Below are 13,549 nucleotides of genomic sequence, written 5' to 3'. Positions count from 1 at the left end.
GCTGCTCTGTGGTATCCTGTCTCAATTACAAGTTGCTTTGGATAAAAACAATAATCAGATGAAAATATCACCCAGAAGTAACAACAGAGTTCTCATAGTATAAAATCTATTAAGAGCTTATAGTAGGTGTAGATATTTAGCAGAAATAAAAGGGCTGTTTATTTTTGGTCTATACAATGACTTAGCTTACGGACAGACACTTGTAAGTTTAGTTATTATTTCTGGCGAGATCACTGCCTCAGTAGGGAGCTGTATGAGGATTCCTAAGGTTAGATAGTATCACTCATGACGTTTCATTTAAAGTACCGTTGTGCGACAGATCTCACTGATCACTTATCCATTGCAACATCAGTGCAGAAATAATCCTCTACTATTTCAGAATTTGGTGCGGTCGCTAAACTGGTTAAAACGGACAGTTAATTGATAATTCATAAATACTGAATCTGAGTAGCCATGTCTCTCTGGGTGTGTACTACACACTTGATCCTGTTACTAGTTTATACCAGAATAAACACATAACATTCTTAGGACTTACAGTGAGCGGTTTAATATAAACTACCTCCGACCCCTCTGGGTCTCACCTCGCAGTCGTAAAGCAGGTGCAGCTGCCCGTCGATCCACTCCTCAATGTCCAATCTCCGCTGGAGGTCTTTACGGTTGTATTTCACTGTTAGTTTGCCCAGCTTGCGATGGGAGGGCTCCTCCTCTTTGGTCTGAAACATCACCCTGGACTGGGTGCCTGGTTCCGACGCCATGGCTGCCACGGCTGCACACAAACCAGGGAGAGCAATCGGCAAGCCGTCTCTCTCGCTCTCTCTTTCCCTCGCACCCCCCCCTCTCTCTCTGTTTCCCTCCCTTTCTCTTTGCTTGGATCTCTCAGAATCGCTCCTTACGCTCTGTCCAACAGCCCCTCTAGCTGTCTCTCTATTTCAGCTCTTCTCTCTGTTGTTCTCTCACTGTCGTTCAGCTACTTGCGTGCTCGCCGCCTGTTCCTTTGGAGGCTTGTAATGGAAGACGCCTTTATATGTGTGTGTGTGTGTGTGTGTGTGTGTGTGTGTGTGTGTGTGTGTGTGTGTGTGTGTGTTTTATGACAGTCCGTGAGCACAGGTCACAAAGAGACTGATAAGCTGAGGAGTATAAGATGAGTGACAGAGGGCAGGAAGTGTACTGAAAAATACCTAATTTTATGTTACCTCCACAGTTCACATAGCTCCCACTGTAAATGGCTTAATGGAGGGGGAAGTATTGCATATTGCTGTAATATATCTCCTTACTCTGTATACCCACAGAGCTCTGGGACTTCAATATTAGCTTGGCAGCACAGAATCTGATTTTCGGTGCTAATAGTGTTTTATGCAGCTTTAATATCCTGTGCTCGGAAACAGTGGTGAGTAATGGATTTGGCATTTCTGTGTTTTCATTAAACATGAGCGAGAGACATGGTTGTACACTTACTGTGCATCAAAACCTGTCCCACTTAAAGGAAGTCATTAACTCATGAGTCCACTTAAAGGAAGTCATTAACTCATGAGTCCACTTAAAGGAAGTGATTAGCTCTTGCACTGAGATCAACTATTTGTACAGAACAGTACTGTAGAAATGCTAAAGGTTATGAATATTTACAACACATTTACGGTGAGTGGCCAAAATATTGATATAACTGTGAATAATAACATGGTGCAGCATGTAAGGAATTAAACAAATCAGGGCTTCCTGTTATAGGAAAATAATCAGTGACAGATTGGTATGATGCCACTCCAAAGTGGACTATTTTTGCAGCACATCCTAAAGTTTTTCATTCCTTTCATACCACAGCCATTTGGCAGCAACTATATATTTTTTTATTGTTGAAGAATGACACATCATACTTTTTATCTGTTTATAGCTATATTTTACATATGTTGTGGAAAAATCCACAAGACAAATTAGTTCGTGGTATCACTTCTGTTATAACAACTATAAACTGTCACTCCCTCATCAGCCTTTCTATTTTTTACCTCTCTCTTGAAGTGAACAGGGCAGAAAAATCCAGCTTGTCATGTTACCAAGAAACCCAAAGGCACCACGTTCTCTGTCCTCAAGACTTTGCTGTGGCAGAAAACTTACTGGCTGTTGCAAAGCACTAACACTGGAGATGCTTTCCATCCAAGCATTATCTATATCGCTTATCCATCAGGGTCGTAGGGGAAGCTGGAGCCAATCCCAGCTGACTTCAGGCGAGAACTAGGTAAGGTCACAAATCTATCACAGGGCTAATACAGAGATGAACATCACTTCACCCCTATGGGCAATTTAGAGTTGACCTAATCCATGTCTTTGGACTGTGGGAGGAAACCAGAGCACCCAGACAACAGAATCAATTTTATTGGCCAAGTTTGTGTTTGTTGAGCCTCTGTAAAACAGTGGTGGCTGAACAGTTAAAGTGCATATCCTGGACCAATTTCGTGGGGTTTTTTTATATGAAAGTATGTCCCTTTACACACTCATCCAGAAGGGTAATTTTGCACAAGGCCATCTGTCTACAGCAGAAAAAAATAAAATAACAAAACGTGTCTGGAAAAATCCCAAGGGAGTCTGGACCCAGATTCGTGACGTTACCTGCAGAAGCACCAGCAGGCTGCGCGAGCTTTGCACGGTTTCAGTGCACAGCCTGTGTAGACCAAGCGCTCCCATTTCTCTCTCATTGTCCCGGCTTTTGGGAAACGATGAGTACTAATCCCATCAAGATTGGTGTTGCTACACCCTCCTACGATACATCTGTTAACCATTTTAATAATTACGTGATAACGTTGAAGAAATTTGCAGAAAACCACCAGGTCGTTTTCTCATAAACAAACCAGCGCTGACGTAGGATTCAGAGGGAGGCGTCCCGCAGATGATGTCACGGTAAATCAACATTTGCTGGGAAATCCAAATGCCAAGTTTTTTCAGAGGCGGACCAATTCGCCTCAAATGGCTTGATTTCAACTGAATTTTTCTGGTATTGCGCAAGGTAAAAAAATTGCACAAAATGCAAAATGTGACAGATATTTGACCAAAGTTTAATATAAATGAGGAGAATTACATTGATCTTGCTCCTGAATTTACCCGTGATATGCGCTTTAAGGCTCTTGGTTAATGATCAGTAAGTCAGGGGTTCAAGTTCCAACACCAAGCTGCCACTGTTGGGCCCTTGAGCAAGGCCCTTAACCCTCTCTACTCCAGGATCACTGTACCATGGCTGACTCTGCACTCTGACCCCAGCTTCCTAACAAGCTGGGATATGTGAAAATAAGAATTTCACTCTGCTGTAATAACTATTTGTGTGGCACACCAATGGCTGGTGCACACTTCCCATTAATGTTCATTCATGGCAAAAAGTTATTTGCAACCAGTGTGATAAGTTAAGAAAAAATAATAGTACCTTGTAAACACAGCTACAAATAATGCACAAGAAAAAGGATAATTATTACCATGTTTTGGATGTTACTGATATTATTTGTTAAAACCCAGTGTATCAGATTGTCAACAGAGCTCAAACTTGTGCTGTATTCAAATGCCAATCGGTTACAATAAAGAACACAGAGCTCAACAAGGGCCAGAGTGCCACTATAGATCTTCCACAGGTCTGATTACAATAACAACAATGTCTGCGTTACTTTTCTTTTGTTTTGGCAGGGCATATCAGTCGGCTGGTTCACCCCGCTGATGCGCCGTCTGTTACAAGTGCTGAATTATTGAGTGTCACTGCAGCTCAGCTTTCACAGCCAACAACCATTCATTCATTCCACATCTAGTGGCAGGTATTTCCCCTTCAGGTCCACTTCTCGACGAAAGGGTTCAGGATCAATTTGCCTTAACTTTACCCTGATCAGACAGAAGTCCCGATCCTATTTTTGCCTGCCAGTTTTTCGCTCTTGTTTGCCCTTCTTTGTCACACCTGAGTCAGCCATTACATCAGCTCATGAATTTATAGGCAGAGCTTAAAGGAAAATTCTAGCTTTTGTAGAAAGCTTTGCTCAGAATTTCTCAATTAAGTTATAAATCTAGATTTTCAAAAGAAAGTTGTTTGTGGTTATGAATTAGTAATATTGACACATATATATTGAAGGTCCTCAGGTTCAGCCTGATCATGCATATGGTGGCACAAAACCTCAGGGAACGGCTATATTACTTTATACTGTATACCTGTAGTTTTTAAAAGTAAAATACATCATCTTTGCTAAGACATTCTGTCATGTCTGTCTTATCTAATAGCTAATTTTATAATTAAGTATAATGCTTGTTTTTTTATTTTGATTTGAATTCCATTATATTTTGATATTTTAAATCTTTACTGGAGAAATTCACCAACTGTTTGTAGGTTTCCACAAGTTCATCTGGGGATTTTCTGCTCTTTTTCAGTACAGCTTCAAATTTCATGCCTGATAATTGCACATGGTTTCTTTGTATTTACACATTTCGCAATGTTTTTATGGTATGAACTACTGTGTGTAACAGCCCACAACAAATGATAGGGCTGGGCTTGCAGGTTATCCAAGACAGGAGATATAGTAGAAAGTATGCATCTAATTACCTCTGCCAACTGTGTTGGAGGAGGTTATGTTTTCACCTCCATTTGTTTGTTTGTTTGTTTTTTCCCAACATAACTCAAAAAGTAGTGAACAGATTTTGAAGAAATTTTGAGCCATGGGCCAAGGAACAATTGATTAGATTTTGATGCAAATCCGGATATGCAAGTGGATCCAGGATTTTTTTTAATCTGTTCCCAATGTAACTCCAAAAGCACTGAACATATTTTGATGAAATTTGGTGTACAGCTTTAGTATTATCCGAGGTTCAAGTTATTTGATTTTGATGTTGATAATATGTGGCTTGGCAGAGATAAATACGTTTTCAAACCAACACAAAACAACACAGCATCAAGTGACTACTTCACTATGGATCAACATCGCCCATCTGAACTCCTCAAAATGGGACTTCTGATGAACAAACCCATGGATTTCCGAAGACTTGTGCCGGATCTGAAGAGCTGGACCTTGGGGGAGATCTTCTGTGCTGTGGGATTTGTCGTGTTGTCTGCTGGGGCAGGTTACTGCATTTACCGCCACTTGAGGAAAGGAAGCGCTCCTCCGGACCACACCCACACTCAGCCTCCTTCTCACAGTAGGAGGAGTTTCAGTCAGTCATGTGACTTTACTGTCTCACTGTTTTTACAGTAAATCATGTTAAAGTTACAGTGTTCAAGTTTAAGTAACAATTATTCGCCGAAGGTGAAGTGAATATCGGTGAATAATAACCAAGATGAAGTTGAGGTTATTATTCACTGATATTCACTGAGCCTGAGGCAGATATTTGTTTCAGTATAAATACACAGGTGATTATAAAAAAAAACCTTAAATCCTATTTTAGAAAATGTTTTTATTTCAATCTTCAAAAGTAGCATGCAAATGTAATGCGCGCAGATTTGTCACTTATCTATGCCGACTCACATAAAATACTTTGTTTTGAAATAGATAAAATAAATCACAATTCCACCTTACCTTTGAATAGTTTCAGACCAAACTTCATAACATCTTCAGTGCTTTTAGGAACAGCATTTTCTTTCATAATTTCTAATTCTTCTTCACACAAAGTGATTGGCTGCCATTTTGCCGAGTCGCTCGAGGTGATTATCAAGAAATAGTCTGAATCTCTCGACCAATCAGCGCACGCGATTTCGAATAATCACCTCTGTATTTATACTAATGTTATTTAGTGTTCAGGCGACCTTGTGTATGTGATTCAAATTAGCCTAATGCTAGTTACCATGCTAGCAAACTTGGCTACTATTTTAAATTACACACTAAAATCCTTAACTGAATTGATTTGGTTGAGGAATTAGGTTTATTTCCACAATATATTATTTACCCCATTAGAAGGTCATTTTTAACAAACCCTGGCTACTGGTTTTATCATGTTTAGCCTGGTGATTATCCAGCTAGCGCAATACCTCTCTCTCTCTCTCTCTGTCTCGTTCAGACATGTGTTCATTTAGGATTAGTAAATAAAATTTGTTTTTGTTTTTTTTTTTAATTATAAAAAACTACTTGCCAACACCAAAGTATCATCTCTGTGTCTCTGTGAAAAACTGTTCTAATGTTAGCTACACTGCTAACAAACCCAGTTGCTTGGCTTGGTAGCTAACGTGGAGATAACTATTGTATTGAGCAGCTAAACATTAAAATGAGTAGATGGTAAAATATTCTCCTTTCCTGTTAACGTTTGGACATGAATTATACAATTTAATAGTTAGCTGAATTTCTGTGCATTTTAGGTCTCAAGACAATAAAATATTTATCCTAATGTTACCTACTATCTAATAAACTTGGCGATTGGTTTTAAATGTATGATAGAAAATCTCAGCTCATCTCATTATCTGTAGCCACTTTATCCTGTTCTACAGGGTCGCAGGCAAGCTGGAGCCTATCCCAGCTGACTACGGGCGAAAGGCGGGGTACACCCTGGACAAGTCGCCAGGTCATCACAGGGCTGACACATAGACACAGACAACCATTTACACTCACACACCTACGGTCAATTTAGAGTCACCAGTTAACCTAACCTGCATGTCTTTGGACTGTGGGGGAAACCGGAGCACCCGGAGGAAACCCACGCGGACACAGGGAGAACATGCAAACCCCGCACAGAAAGGCCCTCGCCGGCCACAGGGCTCGAACCTGGACCTTCTTGCTGTGAGGCGACAGCGCTAACTACTACACCACCATGCCGTCATGATAGAAAATATTAATTATAATTGAAGTTTTAATTCTGAGTCACAGAAAAGTGATTTATTGCAGAGCCTGTGGATGTGCTGGAAGAATCAGTAGATACTCTCTCTGTCCTCCAGGTATGCGTCAGTTACAGAGTGATATTTTAACTACATTGGAAATATGTAAGCCTCTGTGCTGGCGAGATTATCAGCGCCTGGTGCAATGTTCAGTTTCTCTCTGCAGACGCCTGCAGCTCCCAGTCTGAGGTGTTCTACAGAGCTGCAGCTGAGATACAAACACACCCTCTTCTTTACAGCTTCTCATTTGTGGTTTTGTTTTTTCCTATTGCTAGTTAATGAACATTAAGAGATATTTCCTCGGCATGATAAGGGGTCCTGAGAGTCGGCTCTGCTGGTTTACAACCACAGAGACATGCTGCTTAAATCACCAAGTAATCACAGTCTTTATTACTCTGATGAAGAGAACTGACAATTAAGATTATTAGATGAGCACTTTTGTGAAATAGATCTTGAGTTTCAGTCGATTGCTATTTGCAAGGATTCCCTTATTACATCAACACAGAGGATTGTTTCACTGGCATACAGGTCAGGGATTATTCACTGTAGCATCAAAAAACTTTTGTTAATTAAGGTGATTAGTTGTGTTCACAATTAATTGTTCTTTTAAGGGTTTATCTGGGAGGGTTACAGAATTCATTTCCTGTAACCACATAGAGACCAGGACTTTACATTAGCACCCACCCACCCGCCAAATGCGGGTAAAATTCGGCTTTGGCGGGTAATAACTTTAGTCTCACTAGCCACTTTGGCGGGTGGTTTATTCTGTGGTATGACAATATATTTTAATTGTAGTTTTCTCTGAAGGCATCTGATATAATAAACACATTGCAATGTAATATTACGCGCCTACAACTCCCATGAGCACCTGCATAAACATTCTGACAACATGTTAGAATTGTTTATAATGTTCGTTAACGTCTCAGATAAAATCAATGATACGGTAACCTGCGGTTAATGAACGAAGCAACAAAGTTGCTGACGACTGACAAACGTACTATGTGGCAACATATAGCTGGAGTTTCAAACCCTGCTGTTCAGGAAAAAAAAAAGGGGCAGAGATGATCAGGGCCGGAGCAGCATTTTAAAATCACCGAGGTCCGTGATGCGCAAAGCGCGCGCCGAAAAAATGTTCGACATATTTAAATGAGAGGGGTGAATTACACGCCACACAAGAGATCTATTCCTGAAATTACTTTTAATGGTGTTTGAACTGAATATCATCAGTTTTGAAAAAAAAATCATGTATGTGGCAAGAGTAAGAATAATTTAAGCTTGTTTAATGGTTTGATCTGGCCCAAGCAATGAGGACAAAAGATACCCTAACCATGTAGCCTATGGAACTAAGATACATTAACAATCTGGCATCCGTTACACCTACACACAAAAAAAATTCTGGGGAAAAAATCAGTATACACCACCATGTTTTAGGCAAAGTTATTCAAGGCAAACATAAGTTGAAACTTTCCACTTTATTGCTTTGGCTTATCGAATGATTTATTTTTAAAATCACAGACAAGGTAGGCTACAACTGCGCTGCTTCAAAAATGTAAATTTAACAACTTCATGAAAGTGCGCTGATGGTTCCCATGGAAACCCCATGTTTGCTGCACTGCGTTCCTCCGCCGAGTCGCGTGCTCATTCGTTTTTGTGTTCTTGGTCTCAGAGCCGCACAAAACAGACACAGAAGACAGAATCAACGTTTAACATAATTAACAATGCACTTTTTATGGAGACGTTTTAATGTTATTCTTTATTTTTTTATCCAGTTGAATATTTAGCGTAGGGGAGAGTGGGGTAAGATGAGCCACTTTTTACATTTTTCATCATAACTACATGTTAAAGCCATTTTTGCTTCCAGTCTACACACCATACCAAATTTCAAAGTGTACTGTTACTATCTGAGCAAAACATAATTGATAAGCTCTTATGGTTAGAGTGATATTACCTCTTGAAAAAAAAATGTCAAGTGGCTCAACTTACCCCATGCACGGGGTAAGATGAGCCACTGTGTGGGGTAAATTGAGCCAACACAAAACATGTTAGGTTAACAAAGTAAACAACTTTTATTATTAGAAATGCAATCAATGAATCAAGTCAAGTCAATCAAGTGGGGGATAGGGCCGTTGCATAGAGAAGGGGAGATGAAGAGAGAGGTGATAGAACGAGGGATAGATAGGGATAGATAGGGAGGGATAGATAGATAGATGGATAGAGAGAGAGATATGCGTAGATAGATAGAAAGAGGGATGGTTAGAGAAGGAATGAGAGATATACTATATTATAGAAATTACTAAAACAGTAGAACAGTGCCAAAAAAATCTTATTTATTTCAGTAGGTTAAAACATTGCTAAAACATGCAGCAATCATTCCATCAATCATTCAATCATTTCATCATTATTCAATGTTCCAAGCGTTCAAATGGCAAGGGAACACCATTTGCCTCTCCCTCCGTGCTGTCCCCCCAACAGTAAAGGGGCGGGGCAATTTTTTCACAATATCCTGTCTTGACAGGACAGCCTCATCTTTCTCTTTGAAGACAAAGGTTGGCTTTCTTGCAGAGCCATGGCATGACCGGCTTCTTTTGAGAAATCTTGCCTCTATTTCGAAGACATCCAATTTGATTATCTGGCCAATGAAGAAATGCACTTTCTTCTTCCCCGTGTATTTTGCCACAACATAATCCCCCACATCTAACAACTGGTCTTCCTCATCTGATGTCATATATATATGTTGTTGTCATATATGACCATTAAATGTGAAAACTTAAGTGTCATCCATATTGGGTAAGCTCAGCCACCAATGGGGTAAGTTGAGCCAGTGGCTCAACTTGCCCCACATCTAATGGCTCATCTTACCCCATGGCCACCATTTTGTAGAAAAATGCTAATAAAGGGGATTAGGCTAATCAAAATTATTTTTATTAGCATTCATATCATAGCTTAGAAAGCCACTAACTTAACCCTAATGTGTCTAAATATTATTCTACTTTTGTCTTCTCTAAATCATCTTCACTGTGGACAAACATGGAATTGACTTAGAAAGCACAAAAACACATTTTTATAAATATGTCCCTCACCTAGTTTGACATGTGGTGCTCCTCTCCACAAGTGTAAGTAAATGGTCCCGGCCCCCTTTGAATGTGGTCACATGGTCACATTTGTTTACTGTTTCTTAGAAACAGGGGGTGGCTCATCTTACCCCCTGGCTCATCTTACCCCGCTCTCCCCTACAAATGTATTTTCAGCTCTTAAAAATGACCGAGGTCCGGACTGCGGGGGCCTCATAGCTGGCTACGGCCATGGATATGAACAAGACGCTAATAGGAAGATAAGGCAGTTGAATGACAAATGGAAGTTCGGGCGAGATTGGCTAGTTCATAACAAAACCGAAAATACCATGTACTGTGAAGACTGTAGAAAGTCTGGCAAAGACAGGCACCAGTAATTTTAAACTCATAACTATAAAGGACCACGAAAAGTCAAATGCACACATCGGTACATCAAAACAGGCGAAGATGGTTGGTTCACTACAGGACAGCATTGCTTTCAAGTCCCTGGCTGTCATGAAGTCGGCTGAGCTGGGGAAGATGGAGCTGCTATTTAGAAATGTTCATGCGATTGGAAAGAAGTTGATCCCACCCCAGCTATCAACTTATGGCCTGCTGGAAGCCTCAGGTCACGAAGACCATTTTTCATGGACCATTCAGACTCATCTGATGATGAATGTAATGAGGACATTTAATGTCTCTCTCTACACATGTTCACACACACACACACACACACACACACACACACACACACACACAATTAATAGATAATACATAATATACATAATACTTGATAATACACATAATACTTGCATATCAAAACATCAAATGTTTTTCAATGATAAATGCTTTGAATTGGACTTTTAATATTAGAATCAGTTCAGTTGTACTGAATGTTATTTTTCATATTATACGATATTTCATATTGTAAGAGGCTTGAATTTGAGTTCAATAAACAGAATACTCTGTTTATATTTTTGTCTGAATTGGTTGCATGTTTTCATATAGGGAGCTACCTTAACAGCACTGAATACTTGAGTGCTACTGTAGAGATACATTATACGCTGCCATTCATAATTAAATCTAGATCTTCCAAACTTTAACGTATCATGGTGAAGAAAAAACTGCGATTTCCTGGCAACAAAATTGCGGCTAGTGAAAAGGCTGAATGGCTAGTGACTCGGGAAAACCACTAGCCACAGTGGCCGGTATGTCATCATGCCTCCTGAGGTCAATGTGTTGCAGTCGTGATGTGTTTATTGTACAGAGTAACTTTTAGAATTTTGTCCATTGTACATTTGTCCGCCATGTCAAGATATATACAGTACTGTGCAAAAGTCTTAGGCACATGTAAAGAAATGCTGTAGACCAAAAATGGCTTAAAAATAATGAAATGAAATGTTTGAACATTAAAGTACTATAAACAGCAGTAAGCCATAATAAATGGAACAAAGTCAATATTTGGTGTGAGACGACCCTTTGCTTTTAAAAAAAAATGGTAGTCTCAGGTACAGTTTTATAAGGAAATGAGCTGTAAGTTTTACTGAGCATCTTATAGAACCAAGGGTGGCATGGTGGTATAGTAGTTAGCACTGTCACCTCACAGCAAGAAGGTTCTGGGTTCGAAGACGGGGGCCTTTCTGCGTGGAGTTTGCATGTTCTCCCCGTGTCTGCATGGGTTTCCCCCAAAGACATGCAGGTTAGGTTAATTGGTGGCTCGAAATTGACTGTGAGTGTGAATTGTTGTTTGTCTCTATAAGTGTCAGCCCTGTGATGATTTGGTGGCTTGTCCAGGGTGTACCCTGCCTCTTGCCCATAGTCAGCTGAGATAGGCTCCAGCTTGCCCATGACCCTGTACAGGATAAGCAGTGATGGCTGGATCTTGCAGAACCAGCCACAGTTCTTCTGGACACTTTGACTGTCACATTTGCTTCTTAGTTTTGGAGCAAAACCCAGTAGCCTTCATTATGTTTTCTTTTTTAATCTGAAAGTGGTTAATATACTGCTCAGATACAAACATATTTTTCTGTAACATTTAATTTTGTGCTGGAAAACGAATGTTTGGAACTCTAAAATGTTTTTGTACTGACCCGATAATGTAGAAGTCATAAAATAGAAATCTATAACAAAGTTTGTATGCAAAAAAATAATAAGGTGCCTAAGACTTTTGCACAGGACTGATGTGTGCGTATATACTATATACAGTATATATACACAGGGTGTTTCAAAAAAAATTATATTATTTGAGATGTACTTGTGGTCAGATGTTTACATACAGTGACAATGTCATCTTGGATATGAATGTCATGGCAATATTTGGGCTTTCAGTAATTTCTTTGAACTGTTCTTTTTCTGTGGCAGAATGTACAGCATACATCTTTAATTTAAAAAACATGATAATTTGGTGCAAAAGTTTTAATTTTCTTTGGGTTTTCTGAAATCAACACAGGGTCAAAATTATACATACAGGGTCAAAAAATATACATACAGCACACCTAATATTTGGGTAAAATGTCTGTTCGCAAGATTCACCTTGACCCAACATTTTTGTTTACCATGAACAAGCTTCTGGTAGAATTCTGGTTGGATATTTCATGACTCTTTATGGTAGAATTGGTAGAGTTCAATTAATTTTTTTTTCTTGGAATGGACTCAACTTATAAGCACGGTCCATATATTTTCAATAGGGTTGAAGTCAGGACTTGTTTTAAGCTTAATGTTAGTCTGCTTTATCCTCCACAACCAGCTCTGATGCATGTTTGGGTTCATTGTCCTGCTGTACTGTAAGTCCCAAGTCGTGTTCAAGTTTCTGATGGTTTATGCTGAAGAATTCTGAGGTAGTCCTCCTTCTTCATTATTCCATCCACTTTGTGCAATGAACCAGTTCCACTGGCAGCAAAACAGCCCCAGAGCATGATGATCCTACGACCACCACCACCAGCTGGTACAGTGTCCCTCTGTACATGGTAGTCATTGTGGCCAAACAACTCAATCTTTGTCTCATCTGACGATACAGCTATCTTCCAGAAGGCTTTTTTTTTTTGTCCATGTGGTCAGCTTCAAACTTTAGTTAAGCTTGAAGGTGTCAATTTTGGAGCAGGGCGTCATTTCTTGGATAGCAGCCTCTTAGTCCATGGTGATTTGAACTGTAGACAGTGATCCATCAGCTTCCAGCTCATGGCAGGCCTGTGCCATGGTGGTTCCCAGGTTGTTCCTGACCATCCAAACCAATTTCTTTTCAGCTGAGGGTGACAGTTTGGGTTTTCTCGAAGCAAAGTGGCTTGGCAAACTGACTACACCTCACAATAACTCGGATACAATTGTTTGAACTGATCTTGGGCTTTGCAGTTGTTTAGAAATGGCTCCAAGAGACATTCCGGAGTTGTGTATATCTGCGATCCTCTTTCTCAAATCTGCACTGAGCTCCTTGGACTTTCCCATTTTACTGTGTGTTGGTCAATCCAATGAGTACTGTAAACAAACCCTTTTTATGAAGGTACAGAGAAGCTACCAGCTGTAATCAATCATGATCAGTAACAGGACATTAAGAGACCTCGGCCTTGGCAGGATAAGAGACATTTTGGAAGTTTCAGCACCTCTGAATTAATAATTTGAGTGAGTGTATGTAAATTTTTGACCCTGTATGTATAATTTTGACCCTTTGTTGATTTCAGAAAACCCAAAGAAAATT

General features: G+C 39.8%; 1 protein-coding gene across 1 annotated transcript in view; it reads right to left on the bottom strand.

The window, feature by feature from the left end:
• Positions 1-767, bottom strand: part of ppp1r14d (protein phosphatase 1 regulatory inhibitor subunit 14D) — a 49,824-nt gene extending 49,057 nt beyond the window's left edge. Inside the window, exon 1 of the mRNA XM_060933988.1 lies at positions 582-767. Within this exon, the coding sequence (XP_060789971.1) occupies positions 582-755 (174 nt within the window). The 5' untranslated portion in view covers positions 756-767. The remainder of the gene's footprint in view (positions 1-581) is intronic.
• Between the last annotated feature and the right edge of the window lie 12,782 nt (positions 768-13,549).

This window comes from Neoarius graeffei, chromosome 11 (assembly GCF_027579695.1).
Source record: "Neoarius graeffei isolate fNeoGra1 chromosome 11, fNeoGra1.pri, whole genome shotgun sequence".
Lineage (NCBI taxonomy): Eukaryota > Metazoa > Chordata > Actinopteri > Siluriformes > Ariidae > Neoarius > Neoarius graeffei.
Note: the sequence above shows the minus strand (reverse complement) of the source record. Positions and strands in the feature narration are given on the sequence as shown.